Source organism: Pyrus communis, chromosome 7, assembly GCF_963583255.1.
Source record: "Pyrus communis chromosome 7, drPyrComm1.1, whole genome shotgun sequence".
In the NCBI taxonomy this organism is placed as follows: domain Eukaryota; kingdom Viridiplantae; phylum Streptophyta; class Magnoliopsida; order Rosales; family Rosaceae; genus Pyrus; species Pyrus communis.
Window position 1 is genome coordinate 10,811,034 of NC_084809.1, and position 25,899 is coordinate 10,836,932.

General features: G+C 42.8%; 2 protein-coding genes across 2 annotated transcripts; both read right to left on the reverse strand.

Moving 5' to 3' along the window:
- Nucleotides 1-569: 569 nt before the first annotated feature.
- LOC137740329 (uncharacterized) lies at nucleotides 570-20,673 on the reverse strand. The gene is made up of 10 exons (XM_068480189.1): nucleotides 20,481-20,673; nucleotides 19,827-20,078; nucleotides 19,656-19,720; nucleotides 19,450-19,548; nucleotides 18,893-18,940; nucleotides 18,617-18,686; nucleotides 18,393-18,464; nucleotides 18,063-18,188; nucleotides 17,402-17,483; nucleotides 570-820 (listed from the first exon to the last, which is right to left on the reverse strand). Exons 2-10 carry the CDS (start codon nucleotides 20,046-20,048, stop codon nucleotides 759-761), a joined length of 846 nt encoding a protein of 281 aa, XP_068336290.1. The 5' UTR covers nucleotides 20,049-20,078; nucleotides 20,481-20,673; the 3' UTR covers nucleotides 570-758.
- A 1,039-nt stretch (nucleotides 20,674-21,712) lies between these two features.
- On the reverse strand, nucleotides 21,713-24,560 carry LOC137739962 (O-fucosyltransferase 36-like). The gene is made up of 3 exons (XM_068479720.1): nucleotides 23,110-24,560; nucleotides 22,177-22,426; nucleotides 21,713-22,056 (listed from the first exon to the last, which is right to left on the reverse strand). The coding sequence occupies exons 1-3, from the start codon at nucleotides 24,441-24,443 to the stop codon at nucleotides 21,880-21,882; spliced, it is 1,761 nt and encodes a 586-aa protein (XP_068335821.1). The 5' UTR covers nucleotides 24,444-24,560; the 3' UTR covers nucleotides 21,713-21,879.
- Nucleotides 24,561-25,899: the final 1,339 nt, after the last annotated feature.

Here is a 25,899-nt window from a genome sequence, read left to right on the forward strand (position 1 = left end):
TTTTGATTGTGAAGAAAATAAAAAGGCATTTTCGACCTTTTAGAAAACTTCATTTATTTAGACTGATCATTTTATTTACTTAGGTATCAACTCTTTATATAAAGGAATCTTCATTTTTTGAAAAAATAACAATTAGGTATCGGGTTCACTCAATATCGAATTTCAAAGATATAAACAAAGCATTTTGTAAGTCTCGATTAAGTTATGATCTTTTACCGTCCATTCAACACTGTTACGATGAAAATGCCCCGTTTGGATCGCATACTCCACCATCTTCTCGAACTCTCTCTCGCAGCTCCTCCGTTGTTCCCCGTTTGGCTGGCTTTCAGAAACTAAAGCACCGTTGCCATTCTTCTTGCTCAAAAACAAGAGATCACAATTCCATATTTCTTTCCGCCAGCATTCGAGCTTTGCATGCACGAAATCCGTTTCGGAGTGCCCCATTCCTAAGTATTGTTTTAAACTCCCACAATATAATAACAACAAAGTCTTATCGCGCTAAGGAGGATTGACGGTTTAAACTCACAATAAGTAAACAAAAGCCTCTTATTTCGGATTTCAAATTTTATACCAGAAAAAATGATTGACATTTCATAAGACCAGTAAATCAATCATAGCCAAGATTTCCATCCTCAAAATTCAAAATTTACTCGGACTTGGGCCAAATGTTCAACAAATGATGAAAGAAAACGATGAAACTACTTTCCCCAATAGAATGTGAGTTGCATTTCATAAGGAAAACAAAAACAACAACGTTACTACGTCGAGCCCCTGTACTTTAAAACATCATTCGTGTTCAAATCGAAGGTTTTGCAGATATCTAATTGTGGACATCGAAATTTCGGTGAAATGAATGTTGACCAATAATTAAAATTTCAACACTCACGTGTCACATAAATTTTACATGTAGCGTGTGACTCAATGAAAAATCGAAATAAATTGGAAAAGTCATCAAATAGGACACGTGTCATTACTTGGCAGAAATGATTTATTTCATCTGATTATTTAAATCCAAAAATCAAGTTTTGAAATTCTATAAATAGGAAGCCAAGGCATTCATTTAGGGGAGAGAAAGAAAGAAAAAAAAAAAGGAGAAAGAAAGGAAGAAAGAGAGAAAGAAAGGAAGAAAGAAAGAAAGAAAGGAAGAAAGAAAGAAAGAAGGGAATTTACATCACACCAAAACCTTGAAGCCTTGAAACTCTAAAGCTCTCAAGCAAATCCCGAAGGATCAAGAAAACACTCTTCGTTCTTCGTCAAACCCTCCTTCAAGGTCAAGCCCCAACGGCCCTTGAAGAACTTCCGCCGACTCAAGATCAAGCCCCGACGGCCCCTTGAAGAAAGTGTTCATCATCCGTTCGTCCTAAGATCAAGCCCCAACGGCCCTTTGGATCAACAACCTCAACAAATCCACACATCCAATCAGTCTTCAAGATTAGGCCCAAAAGCCCTTGAAGATCCGCTCATCCATCAACCCTCAAGATCAAGCCCCGACGGCCTCTTGAAGAAATCCATACACTCAGTCTTCAAGATTAGGCCCAAAAGCCCTTGAAGATCCGCTCATCCATCAACCCTCAAGATCAAGCTCCGACGGCCCCCTTGAAGAAATCCATACACCCAGTATTCAAGATCAAGCTCAAAAGCCCTCGAAGATCCGTTCATCAACTGTTCATCCCTAGATCAAGCCCCGACGGCCCTTTGGATCAACAGCTCATCCACAAACCTACACCCTACGAAGATAGAATCAGAGGATCAAATTACAAAGAGATTGTAACCCCAAAATCATTAAACACAAAAATATATTTTGTACACGTATTCTTGTTTCTTGTTTCAGGAACTTTTCGTGTTTACAAATTTGGCACGCCCAGTGGGACAATCTCTACCTCTCATCTCTATCCTCCAATCATCGAAAAACACAAATGGCATCAAGAAAGGATCAAGCTGTTCCTGCAATCAAAGCAAAGAACAAGAACATCATCGCCGCAAGTGGTGATATTTCGGGCATCGTAACCCGAAGTAAGGCAAGAGCTCTTTTTGCCGCGGCTTCCGCCCCTGCATTGACTCTGTCAAAGGAACAAGAGCACCTGAGGTACGAGCCTGTGATCACCCTAGCCTCGCTAAAGGCATCAAGGGGGGAAAGCCCGAGGAAATACTCAGAGTCCCTACTCTCCGACGCTGATTCGAGCGGCAGTACAACCATGCAAGTTATGACCACTGGAGCAACTTCAATCGAGGAGCAGCTAGCTCAGATGAATGAAGCAATCGCAAAGCTCACACGGACTGTGGAGGAGAAGGACTTGCAGATTGCCGCACTTGTCAACCAACTAGATGCGCTGCCCGACGTGAAAGTCGACCCAAATATTGGCCTATTAAAGAAAGAAGACGACGAAGAAGAGGAGCCACCAGTGGAGAAAGTTGAAGAGAAGCCAAAGCTAGACCAAGAAACGGCATTCATGGGATCTCTCTCTATCCAGCAGCTACAGGAGATGATCGCAAGCACTGTCAAGACACAGTACGAAGGAAGCTCGCATGACTCCGTACTGTACTCAAAGCCTTACTCCAAGAAGATTGACGCTTTGAAGATGCCAAGGGGTTATCAGCCCCCAAAATTCATGCAGTTCGATGGAAAAGGCAACCCGAAGCAACATGTCGCCCATTTCATTGAAACTTGCAACAATGCTGGGACAGAGGGAGACTACCTCGTCAAACAGTTCGTGCGTTCGCTGAAAAGTAACGCTTTTGACTGGTACACTGACCTCGAACCTGAGTCTATCAACAGTTGGGACCAGCTAGAAAGGGAATTCCTCAACCGTTTCTACAGCACTCGTCGTACTGTAAGCATGCTAGAGCTGACCAGTACGAAACAGTGGAGAGATGAACCTGTCGTCAACTACATAAATAGATGGCGCTCCTTAAGTCTGGATTGCAAAGATCGGCTTTCTGAAACCTCTGCCATTGAGATGTGCGTTCAAGGCATGCACTGGGGGTTACATTACATCCTCCAAGGCATAAAACCAAGAACATTCGAAGAGCTAGCAACTCGTTCCCACGACATGGAGCTGAGTATCGCTAATCATGGGAAAAAGGAGCCAATTACTAACTTCAATAAGGAGAAAGTATTCGCCCCAAATGTAGACAAGACCGGGAAGAAGCCCGCTAAGGAAGCTTTCACCGTCAACACTACCCCCATCAAGACCTCTTCAGCGCCCATCAAGACCTCCTCAGCGCCCATCAAGACCTCCTCAGCGCCCATCAAGATCTCCTCCAAGAAGAAAGCGAAGGAGATAAAGACAAGTGAGCCTTCTCGCACCCAAGACAGATACAAGAGCACCTTGAGAGAGTTGGAACAGAAAACGTACCCTTTTCCTGACTCTGACATGGCTGCCATGTTAGATGACTTGCTGGAAAAAAAGGTGATTGAGCTACCCGAATGCAAGCGTCCTGAAGAAATGAATCGCACAAACGATCCTAGGTACTGCAAGTATCATCGTATTGTGAGCCATCCTGTTGGCAAGTGCTTCGTTCTCAAAGAACTCATCATGAAGCTAGCACAACAAGGGCAAATTGAGCTCGACCTTGAGGACACGGCCGCAACGCATACCACTACAATTGCGTTTGGATCGTTTAATCCTGTGCCTCTCCAAATGACACCTGACCGTTCCCGTGAATGCTTAAGTTGCACGGCACCTCCTACACAACCATCACTGGAGAGAAGCGACCAAGATACACATGCTGATGATGAAGAAGGATGGATATTGGTAACCTACAAAAAGACAAGGAAACCAAGACCACAAGTCATACAGCCAAAGGTGGAACAAAGAAGAAATCACCACGGCCGCAACAATGCGAAGCCTAAAAGAAACATAAAGCATAATAAAACAACATATGCTAGGGAACCTATGGAGCAGGAGCCACGCATTCCCGTTTCCTTGCGTGAGTACTTCCCGAATGACTTTTTCCAACAGTGCACTACCGTGGCCTGTCACATGGTTGAAGTAGAAATAGAAGAGCCCTCAAAAGGCAAAGCTATTGCCACTGAGGTAGAAAAGACCCTTACACCTGGAGAAGGTCTGCCAACACACTTTAGCATCGAGGAAGCGCTACCATTGCCAAAAAAGATGCGAAGAGCACTAGCAGCAGTCTTGGCAGGTCCCGACGACCACGAAGTGCAAGAAAGTAACGACGAAGGCTCGAAGCTTCAGCCACATGAATGTGCCACATGTTGTGCCACCCATGACGTAATTAACTTCACTGACGAAGACCTACTGTTGGGATCAAAGCCTCACAACCGTCCTCTCTTCGTCTCCGGGTACATAAAGGAATACAAAGTCAACCGCATGCTTGTGGATGGTGGGTCAGCCATAAACATCATGCCAAAATCAACAATGACCATAATCGGCATCAAGGTGAATGAACTATCCCTGAGCCGTCTGCTGATCCAGGGTTTTAACCAAGGAGGACAAAGGGCGATAGGTATGATCCGAGTAGAGATGACCATGGGAGAGCTCAAATCAAGCACGATATTCCACGTGATTGATGCAAGAACTTCCTATAGCTTGCTCTTAGGAAGACCTTGGATCCACGCAAATGGGGTAGTGCCGTCCACCCTTCACCAATGCCTAAAATTTTACCGAGAAGGAGTGAAGGTGATCCAAGGTGATACCAAGCCATTCACCGAAGCCGAATCACACTTTGCAGATGCCAAGTTTTACATGGATGAAGAGACGGTACCCGAAGCCCTTCCGGAAGAGATCAAATCCACGGGCAGAGCAGCACCTAAAAAGCAGGAGTGGCAAGCCATGCCTAAAAAACAAAAAGAGCAGGCCGGGCCATCTTCAAGCAAAGATGATGACGAGTTTGCTAAACCTGCAACAACCAAAGGGAGTAGGATGCCGTCAGAAGGACCGAACGCACCCATATTCCGGTATATCCCGATGTCAAGAAGAAAGAATGGTCAATCTCCATTCGAAACTAGAAAAGCCGACACACAGTGGCACACGGATAACGTGAAGTTGCTCAAGACGAATGCAGTTTTGCCTCTGACACAGCTAGGGGGTGCTAAGGCCGCAAGACTACCACAAGGCTTCATAAAAGCTCTACCAAAGAAGGTGGAATCAAGCTTTCTTCCAACCAAGAGGACCGAGGAAGGTTTTGACCCTAACGCCTACAAACTCATGTCAAAAGCCGGGTACGACTTCGCTTCTTCTGCGGTGGCTGGAAAGAAGGTTTCAAACACTGTCAATGACGAAGAACGTAACCTCACCAAAACTCAAAAGAAGTTGAAGGAGCATGGTTACGGAGTTGACAACAACAAAGCCGGACTTGGTTTCACACCAAATGCACCTGTGATGATTTCAAGCCAAGCGAAAAACACTAGCACTCAATATGTCAGCATGAGCATTGAACAAGACCAAGAAGAGCCTAAACCCTCCCCTCGGACGTCGGTCTTCGATAGGATGAGCCAGTCAAGCTCCAGAACTTCAGTGCTTAATCGCATTGGTGGTCAAGACCGAACCTCTGTCTTCAAGAGGCTTAACGCGCCGACATCCCAAAGCTCTGTTTTTGAAAGGTTGTTAAAGCCTAAGAAACAAAGCAACACAGTTATCTCTCATCTGCGACGATCAGCTTCAGAAAGGTTTGAAGATAATGGGAAGCCTTTTGGAAAAAGGAAGACAACACTAAAGGAAGAAAAGCTCAATGGGTTAGGAGAAAAGGACGACGTTCGAAGCTTGATTCCTTCAAGGATGAAGCGCCAAGCAATCCTAGAGGTTGACACAAAAGGACCACTAAAGGTAAGGAGGCGCATCATCGTCCACACTGGCAAATCTTCATGCCAACAAACCCAAGAGAACGGCACTGAAGATGAAATCCCTAAGAAAGATGTCACTTCTGGCTCTTTCGACTCAAAGTCTTCACCTCAACCGCTGGGGGCATGTTCCAAAACCATGTCAGTCAAGTCAAGTGAAGATGAAGGATGGATTCAGGTCACTCCGAAGAAGCTGCACGAGAAACATATGTCTTGTCCACAAGTTCACCAATCGGAAAGGGGGCAAAGCAGCTACCGTCAACCTTCAAAGCTACATGAAAATGTTGAGGATGATGAAATTACAACACAAAGATCGTTCATGCGGGATCTTTTCTTCCTCGAAGATGTCTTCAATTTCTCGATCAAGGCTCCTTGTTATGAAGATTGTGAGGAATGCATTTCGAAGATCGCTTCGAAGAAATTGGACAAGCAGCAACCATCTTGTCCACAAGTTTATCAGTCGAAAAGGGGGCAAAACAGCTCCTGTCAACCTCCAGAACAATGTGAAAGTATTGGAGATAATGAAATTTCGACACAAAGATCGTCCATCCCCATCACAATGTGCGACCTCTTCCCAGAAGACTTCTTCAATTACCCGGTCAAGGCTCCTTCCTATGAAGATTGCGAGGAACGCCTCTCCCAGAACACCAGACAATCCTTATGCCGACAAGCCCGAGAAGACAGCACCGAAGAGGAGATCCAAGATGTTTTCCACGTCACGGTTCAAGAAGGTAAAGAAGACGAAATCCCCGAGGAAGATGTCACTGCTGCACCACCACAGCTCGAAGATGGGGGACAAGCCACAATTGATGATCTCAAGGAACTCAACTTAGGTACAAGCAAGGAACCAAAACCTATCTTCGTAAGTGCATTATTAAGTACAGACGAGATAGAGGAGTATTATCAGCTGTTGTTAGAGTACAAAGACGTCTTTGCCTGGACCTACAAAGAAATGCCCGGCCTGGACCCTATCATCGCTGTTCATCATCTTGCGGTCAGGCCTGGAACACGGCCGATAAAGCAAACTCAAAGACGCTATCGATCTGAGCTTATCCCACAAATCGAGGTCGAGATCGACAAGCTAATCGAAGCAGGCTTTATTCGAGAAGTGCAATACCCCAAGTGGATCTCCAACATCGTCATTGTCCTTAAAAAATCAGGACAAATACGTGTTTGCGTAGACTTCCGGGACCTCAACGATGCTTGCCCAAAGGATGACTTCCCCTTGCCAATCATTGAAATCATGGTGGATGCAACCACTGGCCATGAGGCATTATCATTCATGGATGGCTCTTCTGGATACAATCAAATTCGCATGGCCCTCGAAGACGAGGAACTAACAGCCTTTCGTACTCCAAAAGGTATCTACTGCTACAAGGTAATGCCCTTTGGTCTAAAGAACGCTGGAGCTACGTATCAACGCGCAATGCAGAAAATCTTCAATGACATGCTACACAAAAACGTAGAATGTTACGTAGATGATGTGGTGGTTAAGACGAAGAAAAGATCAGAACACTTGAAGGATCTGCGAATAGTGTTCGAAAGGCTGCGAAAATACAACCTCAAGATGAACCCGTTAAAGTGTGCGTTTGGCGTCACCTCTGGAAAATTCCTCGGCTTCATCGTCAAGCACCGTGGTATTGAAGTAGACCAATCAAAGATCAAGGCTATTCAAAGCATGCCCGAGCCAAGAAACCTGCACGAGCTGAAAAGTCTACAAGGACGGCTAGCCTTCATCAGACGCTTCATCTCCAACCTCGCAGGGCGTTGTCAACCGTTTAGTCGCCTTATGAAGAAAGATGTTCCATTCGTGTGGGACAAAGCATGCCATAATGCTTTTGAAAGCATAAAGAAATATTTGTCAAGTCCACCTGTCCTGGGGGCACCTGTGCCCGGGAAACCACTCATATTGTATATTGCTGCTCAGGAAAGTTCAATCGGAGCACTCTTGGCGCAAGAGAATGAATCCCAAAGAGAAGGAGCACTTTACTACCTCAGTCGAACTCTCACCGGCGCTGAGTTGAACTATTCCCCAATAGAAAAGATGTGCCTCGCTTTGGTGTTTGCCATTCAGAAACTCAGACATTACATGCATGCTTACACCATCCACTTGGTTGCTAAAGCCGACCCTGTCAAATACGTTATGACTAAGCCAGTCTTGACAGGGCGACTCGCTAAATGGGCTTTGCTTCTTAATCAATATGAGATCATCTACGTCCCAGCTAAAGCCGTCAAGGGACAAGCGCTAGCAGACTTCCTTGCCGATCATCCAATCCCGGCTGATTGGAAAATCTCAGACGACTTGCCTGACGAGGAGGTGTTCTACATCGACATCTTCCCGACATGGACGATGTTCTTCGACGGATCCGCACGAGCAGACGGAGCGGGGGCAGGAGTAGTATTTATGTCACCACAAAGGCACATACTACCTTACTCCTTCCAACTGAATGAGCTATGCTCCAACAATGTTGCTGAGTACCAAGCATTGATCATCGGGCTCCAAATGGCGATCAACATGGAAATCACAGCTCTTGAGGTATATGGCGATTCCAAGCTCATAATCAATCAACTCTTAACTGAATATGAGGTGAGGAAAGATGATCTCGTCCCATACTTCCGGCTAGCGACCCAACTGCTACAAAGGTTCGAAGCTGTGACACTAGAACATGTGCCAAGAAAGGAAAATCAAATGGCAGACGCTCTCGCCAATCTAGCCTCAAGTATGACACTAGGAAAAGATGAAGTTGCAGACGTGCCAGTTTGCCAAAGATGGGTGATTCCTCTCGTTAATGAAATGTCACTAGATGATACAAATGTCATCTCAGTACTTCCAGTCGATGCTGAAGAGTGGAGACAGCCGCTGATCGACTACTTAGAGCACGGAAAGCTTCCAGATGATCTTAGACACCGTTCCGAAATACGTCGACGAGCACCTCGCTTCCTTTACTACAAAGGAACACTCTACCGACGCTCTTTTGAAGGACTGCTCCTGAGATGCTTAGGTGAGGAAGAAGTTAATCAAGCCATGGAAGAAGCACATTCAGGTATGTGTGGGGCACATCAATCTGGACCAAAGCTACATTTCCAGCTTAAAAGAATGGGTTACTACTGGCCGAGCATGGTGAAGGACTGCCTGGAACACGCCAAAAGGTGCCAAGCCTGCCAATTCCACGCCAACTTCATACATCAACCGCCTGAACCATTACACCCTACAGTTGCTTCATGGCCGTTCGACGCATGGGGATTGGACGTTGTAGGACCAATTACGCCAAAGTCATCTGCAGGGGAAGCTTACATCCTAGCTGCAACAGATTACTTCTCCAAGTGGGCTGAAGCCATACCTTTAAGGGAAGTAAAAAAGGAAACTGTTGTTCGTTTCATCAAGGAGCATATCATCCACCGATATGGGGTGCCTCGCTACATTATCACGGACAATGGAAAGCAGTTTTCCAACCGACTCGTGGATGAGCTTTGCGACAAATACAAGTTCAAGCAGCACAAGTCTTCCATGTATCATGCTCCGGCCAACGGCCTCGCAGAAGCATTCAACAAGACGCTGTGCAACCTCCTGAAAAAGGTAATCGGCCGAACAAAGAGAGACTGGCATGAAAGAATAAGTGAAGCACTTTGGGCATATAGGACTACACATAGGACTCCTACCCAAGCTACACCTTATTCTCTCGTATATGGCGTAGAAGCTGTTCTACCGCTTGAAAGTCAAATCCCCTCACTAAGGATGGCTATACAAGAAGGCTTGACTGATGAAGAAAATGCAAAGTTGCGCCTTCAGGAGTTGGAAGCGCTGGATGAGAGAAGGCTCGAAGCTCAACAACACTTGGAATGCTACCAAGCACGGTTAGCCAAGGCATTCAACAAGAAAGTCCGCCCAAGGTCTTTCCAAGCCGGAGATCTCGTGCTAGCATTGCGTAGGCCTATCATTACAACCCATAAGACAAAAAGCAAGTTCACATCAAAATGGGATGGACCCTACGTAATACAAGAGATTTACACCAATGGCGCCTACTTAATCACGGCAGAAGACGGGTTGAAGATCGGCCCCATCAACGGCAGATTTTTGAAGCGCTACTACCCCTAAAGCAAACGCACCCGCTCCTGGCCCGCAAGAGCATAAACTGTGTACGGCAAAATCATCATCAAAAAAAAAAAAAAAAAAAAAAAAAAAAAAAAAAAAAAAAAACCATCACTCATTCGAACTACGTTATGACTTGATCTCTTCTTTGGAAGAGTACGTAGGCAACTTGAAACTTCAAAACTTCAAGTACAGTCACATCAAAATAAATAAATAAATGTTTCATTAAAAAAAGTCAATTTTATTACAAAAGAAAAGAAAAGAAAAAAAAAATACATATGTTACTATGTATTAAAAAATATATATATTCTCTACACCTAAAAAAAAAAAAAAAAAAAAAAAAAAAAAAAAAAGGAGCAAAATGTCGACAAACCCAAAATAGTGGGCTGGATTGTTGTGTTGATGATGAAGGCCCATATACCCAAAAGAACCGGGCCCTACTTTCTCTCAAGCCGCATGCAATTCCTTCAATGGGCCTTGGGCTTGACTGAGTACTCGTCTCCTTGGCTTCAATCTCCAATCTCATCATTTCTCCTCAGCCCTTCAAAACCGCATCCACCACCCTCCTTTCTCTCTCTAAAAAAACCCTCTCTCAAGAACTCTGGGTTTGTACCTTCAGAGATGGTGGTTCAAGACGATTGGACGAGGGCGGCGATGACCGATGACGTGCTCGTGGTCGAGCTACTGCTGCGGCTCAAGCAGGTGCAGGCGGCGGGGCCGTCGTCTTCGCTGCAGTCTTCGTCTCCGATGTCGCAATCTCTTTTGACGCTCAGGTGGAGTGTAAGGACGCCACGCTCCAAAGCGGCGTCGTCCGGTTCCAGATTCGACGGCGGCGTCTCACACCAGAGGAACAGCGGCAATAACGGCGTCCGATTCCACCACTAGATGCAGCCCCACGACTCCGCTTTCATGGAGCGGCGGTACCGGCTCTCTATCCGCCACCGCCGACGGCTTTGAAGAGTCCAGCTGCCCCGTCCACACCAAATGCACACCCTCACCGCCCTTCAACATTTGTGGGTACAAAATCTTCCAAATCTGGGGTCACCTGCACAAGGGGTTTTGCCTCCCAACCTACGAACATTTTGGATCGAAAATTGTGAGAGACTGAGGCCTTCAGTGGAGTGGGGATTGCAAGGACTTGCCCCTCTCAGAGAATTTCGGGTCCAAGGAAACAAGGATCCGTTGGAGATGTTGCTCCGAGAACGGCTGCTCCTTGCCACTCTTCACAATCTCTGGATCTCTATACTTTCAAATCTGAAATCTTTCGACAAAAGGAACTTGAGCATCTCACTTCTCTTCAACAGCTACAAATTTCAAGCTGCGAGAGTCTCGAATTCCTGCCGGAAGAGGGTTTGCCGGCATTTCTTTCTTATCTGAGCATCTGGGGTTGTCCTTCTCTGAAGAAGAGGTATCGGAACAAGAAGGGAAAAGATTGGAGAAACATATCTCGCATTCCTTGCATAAAGATAGATGAAGAAATCACCATATGAGCCTTCATTTCACTCTCTCCAACTCTCAACTCTCAAGACAAAGCCAGATTTCACCACAAGGATATATCGATCTTCGGTTGAACGCTGATGATTTGTAAATTTGGAATCGAACTATGCTATGTCCCCCTTGGAGAATTTCAGATCAGGGGAACTGAGGATCTGTTGGAGACATTGCTCAAACAACAGCGGTTGACTTCCGCCATGAAATCTGGAGATCTGAGCTTGGCGACGGTGGAGGTCAGTTATGTCTCTACGTCCACAGCTTGAACCGGTCGGCGTTGTACGGTGCGCCGTCGACGAAGCTGAGCCGGTCCCGGTCCTGCGGCTACCAGAAGCCGAGATTCCGGTCCATTAGACGAGCTTGCAGTGCCAGTCTGGACGCCTTCTCAGACGAAGAGTTCTCGAAGAAGATTCAAGAGTTCGCTCTCAGATTCCAGCTCTCCGACAATTTTGACGGCGAAGATGACTTTAACGTTGGCAGAAACGCCTCGAATTCGGAACCAGAAGCGGCGAATTCTGTTGACAATCACGGCATCAGTGAGTCTGCAACGAGAATGAGAGCTGAACCTGAAGCGGGCTGGTTTGATTTGTTTAGTAGCCGCTATTGGAAAGTCGTTAGTGTGGGTGCAGCACTTTTCTTGTTACAACAGATGGCTGGGATAAATGCTGTGGTTTATTATTCTACTTCTGTCTTCCGCACTGCTGGCATTACATCTGATGTTGCAGCGAGTGCTCTGGTTGGATTAGCAAATGTTTTCGGCACAGTTGTTGCATCCTCATTGATGGGCAAACAGGGAAGGAAAAGTCTTCTACTCACAAGCTTCGGTGGAATGGCTGCTTCGATGTTGCTGCTTTCACTGTCCTTTACATGGAAAGCCCTTGCTCCATATTCTGCCCCCCTTTCTGTCGCTGGAACTGTTCTCTATGTATTGTCCTTTTCACTTGGCGCTGGCCCTGTGCCTGCTCTTCTTCTACCAGAGATTTTTGCTTCAAGAATCAGAGCAAAAGCAGTTTCTTTGTCATTGGGCATGCACTGGATTTCAAACTTCGTCATAGGCCTCTACGTCTTGAGCCTTGTAACTAAGTTCGGGATCGGCACAGTGTATTTTGGATTCGCTGGCGTCTGCCTTCTGGCTGTCTTGTACATAGCTGGTAATATTGTTGAAACGAAAGGTCGTTCGTTGGAGGAAATAGAGCGTGCTCTTAGTGTTGTCACTTGATTACGATATGATTCAAACTACGAAAAAAAATCTCCAGCAGCTTCGGATTTTGGCCTTAAGCACTGACAGCATCACCTCCTTTTCCTGCTATGCGGACTAGTTCATTCCTCACTGTTTCAGGAGAGGTAGACACCAAGGCCATTGAGAAGAGCGCCAAGATTGGGTTGGCTCTTGCTCTCAAGCCATGAGCGGGTTTATTGCTCACTGCGGCAGGGAGCAGAGTCCATATGGTAGGGGAAATCGTTCTGTTTTGATGGCATTGATTATGGTGGCGGCATTGGGTTGAATCGCAATGGTGATGGTGGAGCTTTTTTCCTCTGTCTCCTCACGGCTGTGCTCCATCTTCAGCTCTCCAAACTCCATAGCCGCAGCAACAACATCCACTAACTACCTCAAGCTCCTCACTCTGGCCACCGTGGTCAAAATCGGCAAAGAACTTCAGTGACCGCTGTCAAACGACTAGCCGATCATGAAGCTCGACGCTTTGCACTACTTCAAGCTCTGGCTGCTTCTGCACTTCCGCCATGGCTGCTGCCTTTGAATGTGATTAACAAAAACAAAGTTTGTCAACTCACATCTGCTTGCCTTTGCTGCTGCCTTTGAATGTGATTGACAAAACCAAAGTTTGGCAACTCACACCCAAAGACTTTCTCCGTCTCTTACCTCCTACTACTCCAAGCTCCTCTGCATTTCCTCCCTGCACCATGTGGGGAATATATATATAAAAAAAAGTACTGTTGAAAAAAAAAAAAGAAGACATTTTCCTGTTTTTCCTCCCCAAAACAAGGAAAATGTTTCTCCTTTTCTTCCTTTATAATTTTTTATAGCCAAAAGCATTTGCAAGTTGTGGTCTAGCTCCCAACGGATGTTGAAGAAAAAAAACAAAAAAAAAAAAAAAAAAAAAAATTTTCCTGTTTTTCCTCCCCAAAACAAGGAAAATGTTTCTCCTTTTCTTCCTTTATAATTTTTTATAGCCAAAAGCATTTGCAAGTTGTGGTCTAGCTGAAAGCATAGCCAAGTTGGCCACTTTTGAAAAAAAAAAAAAAAAAAAAAAAAAAAAAAAACTTTGGTGGATCAGCGCCATCGGGAAATAAAAAATAAAATAAAAAAATAAAAAATAAAAAATCTTAGTGATGTATATGTTTTATTTGTATTTAGCACAATACATTGAATAAAATAAAACATGTCCATTAGTCTTCAAGAAATTACAAGCATGAAAAAAAAAAAAAAAAAAAAAAAATAATAATAATAATAATACAAGATTGGAGCTTTCACAAAGGATGTTCACGTGAAGCCCCATTATTTGGCAAAACTCTCGGAGCGGAAGGCATCAGAGCGGGAGGCATCGAAGATAGAGCATTCGAGGCCTCAATACTTGGCCAAACACTGGAAGACCCAGGAAAAATGTGCCTCTGGAGGAAAGACGAAAACCTTTGACGGTCACTTTGAATCTGACCTTCAGACTCTTGTAGCTCATCAAGCTTCCTCTTCATGCCCGTCGAATAGTTGTTTGCAAGCACGTGCAAACTTCTATTCTCATACTTCAGCTGCTTGATCTCTTGCTTGAGACTTTCCACCTCTGCCATCAACGATTCAACCTGACGGGAGCGAGCAAGTAGGCGTTGGCCCATGTTGGACACAGAGCCTGCACACTGAACGCTGAGAGCGAGGGACTCTTGAACGGCCAACTCATCGGACCGTCCTGACAGCAGCCTACTATCTTTTGGAGTGAGGAGGTTCCTAGCTACTATTGTAGCTGTTGTGGCGTCCTGCATCACGGAGTCTTCACCTGTAAGAGGACCGGTAGAAGATAAAAAAGAAGGGCGCCATACATTACCTTGACCGGGTGCAACCGGATCGCTGCTGAGACTCAAATCTAAGCAAAGGTTCGATGAGTTAGTCATTTTTTTTCAAAGGTGTTCAGAGAGAATGGGTGGATGAAGATAATTCTCAAAAGGCCGGAGACGATTTTCAAGAATGGGCAATTTTCAGAGTGTGTATGTTGGAGTGATCGATACCTCTGTAAAAAGCCAAGCGACACGACCACCGATTCAAAAATCCGGATTTTCCTGCGTGAAGTTCGGCGACGCGTTCGCGGCTTTTCAGAAAATGCGTTCAACTTTGTCAAAAGATATCTGACAAAGTCGAGAACACGTGGAGGCCATCAGCGCAACTACACGTCTTTAGCCGACAAGCGCAAAGTTCGGCGACGCTTTCTCTGCTTTTCAGAAAACGCGTGCAGCTTTGTCAAAAGTGGCGCTCGTTCAGAAATCGAAGAGGCGTCGTTCAGAAATCGAAGAGGCGTCGTTCAGAAATCGAAGAGGCGTCGTTCAGATATCGAAGAGACGTTTGTCGACAAGGGTAAAAGAACGGTACCACCACTTGCTATTAAGAAATCCCTATATGTGTCGACCTTCGTCTCTTATGGCAAGGCAGACTTGAAGAAAATGCCCAACTCTTCCTCACCTCTGAGGGCGCACTCCCAGCAAAGCCTCTCGAAATACCCAATTCTTCTTCTTCCTTTAAGAAAACCTATTCAACCTTTGAAGATACCAGATGCCTGGAGTACAGATGACCCAGGAGGAAACGATAGATTGAAGCATGTGCTGATTCATTCACCGCTTCTTCAAAAGCAAAGGTATCTCATATCATCAAGGGCAAAAGCAAAGGTATCTCATATCATGCTTTTTCCCTATCTTTTCCTTTGCCCTTGTTCTCACCTGCCAAGACAAGGACAGAGAAAGCAATATGTCGAAACCTCCACTCAAACCAGATGCCACCAAGAAGTGAAGCACCATTTAAATGCAAATGTTGCATTCAACTCCTGCATCGGAGGACAAATACTACAAGAGAAGATGCTAAACCTGCATAAGGAAATACCACTTCTGCAAAGGGGAGCAAGTAAGGCAAGTGAAAATGGTACATCGAAGCATGTGGAGACAAGCACAACAAATATATGTGTTGATTCATTCGCTGCTTCTTCGAAAGCAAAGGTATCTCATATCATGCTTTTTCCCTGTCTTTTCCTTTGTCCTTGTTCTTACTCGCATGGCAAAGTGAAAGAAGCAATCAGCCGGCACTTGGAGTCAGTCTTCCGATCTGGAACCGACTACCTGGAATCTATTCCTGATTGCTTACCTAGTATTGCTCTCGAGTAGTCATCTTCAACGGTTGATACACTGCCAGAGAAGGGACAAGGAAACTTCAATCTTTCCGATTCGTATTCAATACGAATTGGAAAGATTGAACAAAGAAACAGGTCAGCACCTCCACTTCGTACTTGCCTGCCATATCCTGAAACCGCTCGTAGACCTTCGGGGGGAGACCAAAAGAATCCTGCTGCCCAGTTCAAGAGTAGCACAAAGGAAAATCAACGAGCGGAGGAGACCAGAAGAATCCTCCAGCCCAGTTCAAGATCAAGCCTCAATGGCCCTTGAAAAAATCACAAGTCCGATTCAAAATCAAGTGTTCACCACCCTTGAATCAAATTCAACTCCAGATAAAAGGAGTAAGTTCAGACCTTCGGAGGAGACCAAAAGAATCTTCCAGCCCAGTTCAAGATTAAGCTTGTGGAAAATCAACGATTGGAGGAAACCAGAAAATCTTCCAGTCGAACTCAAGATCAAGCCTCGATGGCCCTTGAAGAAATTTCCAGCTCAATTCAAGATCAAGCCTCGACGGCCCTTGGGTTGACATCTACATTAAGGGACTTCAAAACGCATCTTCTACACGTGACAAGCACATGTCTACGACGCGCCTTGAAGTGGGGGCATTTGTGGACATCGAAATTTCGGTGAAATGAATGTTGACCAATAATTAAAATTTCAACACTCACGTGTCACATAAATTTTACATGTAGCGTGTGACTCAATGAAAAATCGAAATAAATTGGAAAAGTCATCAAATAGGACACGTGTCATTACTTGGCAGAAATGATTTATTTCATCTGATTATTTAAATCCAAAAATCAAGTTTTGAAATTCTATAAATAGGAAGCCAAGGCATTCATTTAGGGGAGAGAAAGAAAGAAAAAAAAAAAGGAGAAAGAAAGGAAGAAAGAGAGAAAGAAAGGAAGAAAGAAAGAAAGAAAGGAAGAAAGAAAGAAAGAAGGGAATTTACATCACACCAAAACCTTGAAGCCTTGAAACTCTAAAGCTCTCAAGCAAATCCCGAAGGATCAAGAAAACACTCTTCGTTCTTCGTCAAACCCTCCTTCAAGGTCAAGCCCCAACGGCCCTTGAAGAACTTCCGCCGACTCAAGATCAAGCCCCGACGGCCCCTTGAAGAAAGTGTTCATCATCCGTTCGTCCTAAGATCAAGCCCCAACGGCCCTTTGGATCAACAACCTCAACAAATCCACACATCCAATCAGTCTTCAAGATTAGGCCCAAAAGCCCTTGAAGATCCGCTCATCCATCAACCCTCAAGATCAAGCCCCGACGGCCTCTTGAAGAAATCCATACACTCAGTCTTCAAGATTAGGCCCAAAAGCCCTTGAAGATCCGCTCATCCATCAACCCTCAAGATCAAGCTCCGACGGCCCCCTTGAAGAAATCCATACACCCAGTATTCAAGATCAAGCTCAAAAGCCCTCGAAGATCCGTTCATCAACTGTTCATCCCTAGATCAAGCCCCGACGGCCCTTTGGATCAACAGCTCATCCACAAACCTACACCCTACGAAGATAGAATCAGAGGATCAAATTACAAAGAGATTGTAACCCCAAAATCATTAAACACAAAAATATATTTTGTACACGTATTCTTGTTTCTTGTTTCAGGAACTTTTCGTGTTTACACTAATATCGCACATTCTTTGAGACCCTCACGCTCGCCACCATAACGAAGAAGTTCCTCAAGCGCTTTCGATGGCTGCAAAACCTATTTACATTGAGGAACCAAACAAGAAATTAGTAAAATGGCAGAAAACTGAATGCCAGTATGTTTGACAGGGATCAGTGAGTGTGATATTATATGCATTTGCAAAAATGGTGTGTTTGTGTATGTACAAGCAAAGCTTGCATCTGCCTCTGGGACCGGGAGAGTCTGAACATGCGTATCCTCACATTTGACATACCAAGTGTCAATCAGATCTCGTACGGACAGGGTAACCAAAACTTACAAGTAATGGTTTGACAGCATTTTGTGATTAAACAACCAGTAAAACTTACTAGACTCGTACAAGTAATCAAAAACCGGAAGATAGCTCAAGTTGTCATCCACAACAAAAGTAGGTTACAGAAGACGAAACCCTAAAAAGTCTCAATTGTGCAAATGTGATAAACGCTCTTGGAAATTAGGTTTATCTAACACAAACAACTACTTACTTAAACGGATGCAATAAAACAAAGAAAATTGCAATAATATATTCCAGTACGGTGTTATTTTAGGACTGCTGTCACAGACCATTCAAAATCAATCCCGTTGTCTCTAATTGCAGAACATCATAAAATAACTTACGTAAGGAGAATCAAATATCTCTTTGCTTCCATGCTGAGAGTCAATATGCTCAATTTTATTTCCATCAGTAGTGTGACTTGGTGTCACAGAGCTATCTGAGACTAGCTGAAGGAGCTTCTCGCTTCCCTAAAACATCAACATAAACAAAAACAATAAAGAACATTAATATATCGCAGATTGAAATATTAGCAAATACATAATGGAACAACCAAGACGTAAGTGGTAGATACAAATTTCTTCTGCTGAGTGTTAACTCGCTTGCTAATTTATTTTACATAAGAAATCAGACTACAAATAGTTTCATCTTTGAAAACACTGTATGGAACGAACCTTGAGGGCTCGCCAATGAGAATAAGTACGGAATAAACACCAGAAGAAGGGAATATTAGGCAAAGGCAAAACCTGCATAGATTTCAAATAAATCAAGAATGTGAATTTTGTTGATCTGGCAAAAGGAAATGTATATTGAGAAGTGCAAAAGAATTAAAGGATCAACATATTGAACAAATTCAGAGTAAAATCAGAGTTGAAAATTAGAGTTAACATATACGTACAGTAAATGCAGATGTCAGAGGAAGCAACGTAACTGAACCATATAAATACTTTTTGTGTATGACAGATCCCCTGATAAGCAGATAAAACTTCATATCAGTAAAGTTTGATCTCATAACAAGCACCAAATGTACCACAACATAAAGGAGCTTTAGGTGACTATGTTCTATGTTCCCTAAGGTTTATCATTCAACACAAATTTCATATTACTCGCTCAACGTTACATCATGCAAAGAAACACAAACTTCTGTTTCTTCAAAATCTAGGCAAGAGAATACCTCATGGCAATATGCCGTAGCCTCCTACGCACAAGTCGTGCATTTAAGCTGCAAAACCCTAACATATGATCAGCACACCAAAACTTAAAACACAAAAAGAATATCACAGAAAGAAAAGTATAAATAAAACTAGAAGATCAAACGTTTATTCTTGTTCACACTTCCACATCCACCGAGAACAATGACATGTTTCAATTGAACATTACTTAGTGTGCATTGTCCAGACTCTCCAGAGTTGTGATTGGGAATAGGTTCTAAGTTGAAATGCTAAGTATTTATTCCCATGAGCCTATCTAATAGAGAAAGCACCACATAACTTCTGTTAAGTCCTCTCTATCAACTTTACTTGAAACAAAATTTCAGACCATCATGGGCTGTAGCATTTGCCGTTAAAATTAAATTGTTATCTTTCCAAATAGCAATGAATAAACCGAACTATTCTATATATTTGACTATCGGTTTTGTTTTCTGTACAAATTCAACAAAAGTGGAGGAAGAAGTTAAAAACGACAGCCATTTTAAAAAGCAGTTTGCAAGTGAAAGAAACAGAAAGAAACCTGGACGGGTATTTAACTTCAACACCTGTGACCTCAGTAGAGATCGATTTCAGGAAAATCTCAGACGGCTTAACACGAGCCAACAACTTCAATCCCAATCTACACCATTAAAAAATTGCTCAAGTTAAAAACACAGGAACAATTTCGAGTGGTGATATGAAATGAAACCGCCAAAATGTGTTGAGTGAGTTTGTAGTTTCATTTACCCATGAAGCTTGTTCTTAAAACTTCCCTGAGGCGACTTCTCCAGACCGATCCAAGCTCTGTTCATCTACTTGCAGAAAATAAAAAACCATTATTTCCAAACAGATACAAGACAACCCAAGTCAAAATAAAGCAGCAAGATTAACAATAGGAAAACGGGTTTTGCTATGGACCTTGGTAGAGACGAAATCGATGAGGAGCTCAGCGTTGGCAGCTAAAGGATTGGCAATGGCCTTGTCATTGGCATTGGACTTGTACTTTTTCCAGAGGTCTTTGAGAGTTGAAGGAGTTTGAGAGGCAGAGGCAGATGCAGAGTCTGAAACCAGAGGCTCAATGGATCTGCTGAAGCACCAGTTCCTCCCTTTAACTGGAAAAACTATCACTCTCGCTCTCATCCTTCCCAATTCCCACAAAGAATATGAACCCTAATTTTTATACAGATTTTGTTTTGGTGATCATTCAGCACACAAAAATTACCAAAAAGAGTTTTTTTTTTTTTTTTCTTAATTAACAATAAAAAAATTGAATCTTTGATTTGGGTTTTTGTTTTTGAGTCAAATAAATCAATGGAATTGGTATATTCCAAGAAGGAGACGAAGAATCATTGAATCTTCATTTTCCTAAGGGTTTTAATACTAAAATTAACCAAAATTTTGTTTCAATCACTGACTAAATCAACGGAGTGGAGGAACAGAAATACAAATATTTCAAATGAGATCGACAAATTAAATAAATATATTTGAGGACGATGACACAATTCTGCAATGTAAGAGTTTTAGGATTGAAGGTTTTGAGAAAAAAACGAAAGGAAAAGCTAAACAACTAACCAGCTGGGAAGTGACGAACACCAAATACTGAGTCACGAGTTACGAGTCACGAGTCACGGAGAGTGAAGGAAAGAGTACGGACGGTACAGGGAAGAGGAGAAGAGGTGCCATGGCTGCGTGTGTGTTCGTGAAGTTTGTAGATTTTGTGATTGTGAGGGAGAAGCAAATTGGAATTGAAGGTGACCCAGCCATACTCCTCGTCTTTCCACGTGCGCTATAGACTGTGAAATCTCTGGTTGAAAATAACTTTTGAACTTCGTTAAAAAAAAAAGAAAAAATTTGTTATTAACACTTCAAAGATCTAATTTCACGTTCTAAACTTTCAATATTAGAAAAAAAAAATATACTTGTGAAAAGTATATAATGAAATTTTTTAAGTGTTAATAACACTTCCCAAAAAAAAAAAAACCTTACTTTTGAATTATTTTTCAGATTAACTTTTTAACCAAAATAGTTCTTCAGATTAGTATAACTCCTCACTTTAATCCCTAAAATTTTAAATCAATAGAATTGGTTTCTGAGTTTGTCCACAATCATTCATTTTGGTCATTTTATGAAAGATCTCCATAAAATAATAGTAAATGCTAATCATAGCCATATTCTTCATGGATTTCTAACTTTTCTCGTCCTAAGTAAATATACATGTCATACTTTTGTTTGCTTACCAAAGGTTGGAGCGGTGAGTGACGGATTTGGCTGGTGACTAAATTACCATCTCACTCCAATATCCCTGCTTTTATTTTCTTTTCCAATTTGGCAGCTGTTTGGATTCCAATTCCAATTCCAAATTCCAATTCGAGTGTTCCAATTTTGTTTAATCTCAAATTGATCTGGCATCCATGATTTTGATACGAAACTGCTGCTATGTCATAATTAATCACATTTTTTTGCTGTCACAAGTTTCTTTTAAACCAAGTTAATGACGAAAATTCGACAAATTGGTCATTGCAGTGTGTCTGTTATACTCTGGAGAAATATCAACACTAGCACATAAATAAAGTGGGTGTGTTTGATAACCCCCCACAGTTTCAAGCGTTTTTCGACTTCGCATCAATGGACGGTTAGATCTAGATGAAACCATCGTATATGACGGTCCAAAGGATTCTACAGCACAAGGTATGCAGATACAATGATGCATCATAGAATTTTCGCAGCTTCAACACTTTATACGCAAGCACCGTGTGCATACATCTACTCATTTATCATTGAGCAAAAAGAGAGAGAAAAAAAGGTAGGCAAAACAAATCTCATTTTCTAAATGCAGATGCCGATATCATACACTAATATACATGTCAATTAATTTCAGGGTAAACCTACAACTAATCAGAAAGCATACGACGTACGCAGGTTTAACCACAAAGAATAACAACAATCATCAAACAATGAATATACTATTTCTTCATTCGTTCTCTGCTATAAAGTTCGGATCTTCACCTTGGCAGAGGTATTCATCACACAATGATGCTGATCCCCAATCCTTCCGGAGCCTCAAGATATCCTCCGTGAAGGTGGATCCAGATGCTCCAATGAAAACACTTGACATTGCACATATTGTCTTATCCAGCATAGCTTCTACCTACAAAACATGATAAAAGGCATATAAGCTACATGGATCTTAAGCAGTGGCGATACACTGTATACTAATAGAATGCACCCTAATTCAACCATAGAATGTTAAAATGATAGCATAATCTACCTGAGCATCCCCCTCGATACCGTGTCTGTATAATAAAGCATCCCATTTTTCAGCTGAATTTCGTGCAGGCCGTTTAACAAGTGGTACAGTCTTTCCATTCACCACAACTAGTGACTGCAACAAACCAGTTTCAATTTCAGCCGCGTCTGTCGAAAGATATATGACTGCTGCATTTGCCCTTTGTGCCACCCGAGTGATGCAATCCGCAGCTTGGGGAATGGGGTAAAAGCAACTTGGCTGTTTATTATTGCTGGAAAATAAGGAAGGAATTTAGAGGCAATAAACAAATACATCCCAACAAAAAATTCTACTAGTGTGCACCCAATCTTTTAATACTACAACTCACAAGACACAGATTATGAAAAGCACACCGTAATTGGACTATATACTGATGCATTGATATCACACTCTGAATTAACAAGTGACAACCAAAGCCCTCACATCGATCTCCCTAAAAAGACCAACTGTTTCAACGTTAAGTCCAGTAAAGTTGGGTAATTTATAGCCAATGGTTTTGCACTTTTGATGCCTAGAGATCACATCATTTAAAGTTGGAAGCATGTTCAGATTTAGCCATTCCAGAAGAGTCTAGGAATGTTTATGCAATATCACAGCTACCTCTAAGTAAACCAAAAAGCTCGATTATATATGTACTCTCTAAGGCCTTGTTTGTTAGAGAGGATTGGCTTGAGTAGGACTATTCACTATATTAAAGGTATTTTGTCCAAGTTGAAAGTTAGTCGTGAAGAATAGTTGTCCCTTTTAATCCTACAACTGGACACATAAGGAAGTTATCATCTATTTCTTCCTTTAAAATGCTTCCAATATGGTGAATAGTCCTACCAAAGCCAATCCTCTCTATCAAATGAGGCCTAAGTTTCTACTCTATCTACATTTTATGGTTGAAAAACAATCAGGTGCAAGAGAATGTACCAGAACTTCAAAAACCCATGTCGCCGAAAATGAAGCGCTACAAAGTTCTTCCCAAGGAATGTCTGAATAAAACGCTGGGCAGTAAGCATTATTAGCCTGCTCGGTTCGATCAGAGTCTTGCATTTGTGAGCAAGAGGACCTCCAGGCTGCATCACCCACTCCTGCTCCAAATCAGCAAAGAAAACATCCCCAATTGCAATAACATCATCATTGCTCGAAAATTTCGACTGAACATCTTGCACAGTCCTCTTGGTTGGCTTCTTCACGTCTTCAACCCAAGCCGACTCGAGCTTATTCATCGAGACCCCAGCTCCCTTCAGCTTCTTCACATGGTCATTGTCGACATAGCAAGGAGTCGGATGCGCAAAATAGCAAATAAACTTATCAATGTGGATGTGATTCTTCTTCTTCTCAGCCAATTCTTCAAATGTAACCACAACCGTTTTGCCCAAGCATTTGTTAATGTGTTCAATGTCCAGCACCCTGCTGAACTGGTAATCCACTTTGTGGCTGGGAATCACCAGGACCCGGTTCAGCAATGCGGCGAAGAACATGTGCTTCTCCAAGCAAATCAAATGGTTCGACATTTGGCCGGAAACGCAAATGGCGAAAAGATACTTGTTGGAATTGGGTTTCCATTCAATCGTTCTTCTCTGGGAGAATTGTTGGTCCACAGCTCGACAGCGATCGCCGAGACTCGGGTTTTCAAAATCTCCGAAATCCCGGAAATCCGGCTCCGTGGAGTTTCCGGTGCGGTGGGGAGATAGGAGGACTTGCTGGATTTCTCTGTTGATTGAAATCTGACGGAGGACGGCGGATTTGAGATCGTCGAGGAGCGGAATTTGGGCGGAATCGGAGTGATTGGAAGTGGAATTAGTAGAATTAGTGGGATTGGGGAGTGTTTGTTTCCAGAGATTGAAGAGGCTTACCTGCTGCTGCTTAAGCAAGTAGAGGGCGCGGAGCTCGGACTCCCGGAGCTTACCGGAGGCGGAGTCGTAGGGGGAGGAGGAGAAGTTTCCGGCGGTGAAGAGGAGGGCTTTTATGTCGGTAACGAAGAAGAGGATGATGACGAAGGTAGGGACGAAGATGGCGAGTACGACGAAGGATCGCTTGTTGAAGAGGTCGCCGAGCTTGAGGGACGTGAAGCGGCGTCGTAATTGGTGGTGGTTGTAGCTGCGATTGTTGCTGTTGCTGTCGATGTCGTCGTAGTCGTCGGCGATGTGGAAAGCGGCGGCAGCGGCGGTTGATCGAGGGGTGGGGAGCTTTCTGTCGTTTTGGTCGATTAGGTTTTGGCGATCGTCGTCGTCCTCGGACGACGAGGATAGTCTGTTCATTTTGGGAGGTGCTTTTGGCTTTTCGGGGAAGCGGCAATGTGGAATGTATGTGGCGGTGTGACAGTTGGAAAAAGCGCTTTCTTGTTGGCGTTTTGAGCTGTGTGTGTGAGACTATCGGATGAGGGAGGGACTGGGATGTGGGAGGAAATTGGTGGAGTGAGTGAAACGCGGAGGAGAGGGGGAAGCCGGAGGCCCAGTGGTGGAGGAATGTGGGGTGGAGCTGTCGATGGAGAGTGTCGGTAGACGAAAGTGACAACTTACCGGCCCACTAAGGAGGTTGATGTTGGTTTGTCTAAAGCCCATTCAACCAGCCATATGTGTGTGATTTGGTGGTATTTTGGTAGGGGAATGTTTATTTGCAAAAAGAAATTGGTAGGAGAATATTTGAAATTACTTTTAAAAGAGGTTAAAAAAAAAAAAAAAAAAAAAAAGAGCTAGAGATTTCAATGTAAAACTAATGCGTAATATGAGGAGTAACTGAAGCATGTGCATGTCCAAGAAAGATAGTAATTGGGTCGCAAACTAAAGATAGTAATTTGTAATGTCATGTCCAAAGAAGGTAATCTAATTACTAAATTAAAGAATTAACAACGATTTTGTAAATATACAAGGTAAGTTGGTACTTTTTTAAATTAACAAATTGAGTTTTGCAATATATATCTTATTTGCTAGCAATAAATATGTATATATATATATATATATTATTGGAAAGTATTGTTTAGTAAAGAGTTTAAAAATAAAATTTAGGCTTCAAAAGATAAAATGAAGTTAAGATATTAATAATAGTTAAGCAAGTGGCTATTTATCATAGTTGTGGAAAAATGTTGAGTTCTTGCATAACAGCTTGGGTTCAAACTGAGTTGGTGACTAATCTAACATCTAATATAACAAAATCTATCGTTTGACAAAAAAAAAAAAGATATTGATATTTTAAAGTGAAAGAGTTAGTTGAAGAGTGGATTGGAGTGACCCCATTTTAAAGCAGCATAAAAGTGTCAAATGAGTTAGCAAAGGACACGTTTAAAAAAAAAAAGTTTTGGTAACTTTTTTGGAGATACTCTAACCTCTAAAAGCATATGTAAGGTCTATTCTCTCATCAACGTGATATTCATTCTCAACATGCTCCCTCCTATGTGACAAATTTTCAAGTATAACATGTGGACAACATAAACGGAGTGTCATAGAGCACACGTGTCTATTGGGCTTCACACGTGAGGCAACTTGCTCTGAAGAAGTTGAGATTCCACCATAAAACCAATTGACAATATGAAAAGTAACTCAACTTATATAAGTATGTGCAAAATTTCTTCCTCATCAATATGAAATAAATTCTCAATAAAAACACATTTTAATAGGGAAACGTTTAAGAAACACATATCAGATCATTCTTCAAAAAATACTTTCAATTGCCTCTCTAAAAATCACTTGAATTCTAAATTTCTAATAAAAGAATTTC

Bases quoted from the DNA above. Each gene is read 5' to 3' on its own strand.
- LOC137740329 (XM_068480189.1), bottom strand. From the start codon at position 20,048: ATGAGAGCGAGAGTGATAGTTTTTCCAGTTAAAGGGAGGAACTGGTGC. The intron at 18,941-19,449 runs GTTTCTTTCTGT...AGGGTTTTGCAG, and splicing joins GAAGTTAAATACCCGTCCAG to CTTAAATGCACGACTTGTGC. The intron at 18,465-18,616 runs GTACGTATATGT...AAATCTATGCAG, and splicing joins CTCTGACATCTGCATTTACT to GTTTTGCCTTTGCCTAATAT.
- LOC137739962 (XM_068479720.1), bottom strand. From the start codon at position 24,443: ATGAACAGACTATCCTCGTCGTCCGAGGACGACGACGATCGCCAAAAC. The intron at 22,427-23,109 runs GTACATTCTCTT...CTTATTTTCCAG, and splicing joins CATGGGTTTTTGAAGTTCTG to CAATAATAAACAGCCAAGTT. The intron at 22,057-22,176 runs GTAGATTATGCT...CATGTTTTGTAG, and splicing joins GTATCGAGGGGGATGCTCAG to GTAGAAGCTATGCTGGATAA.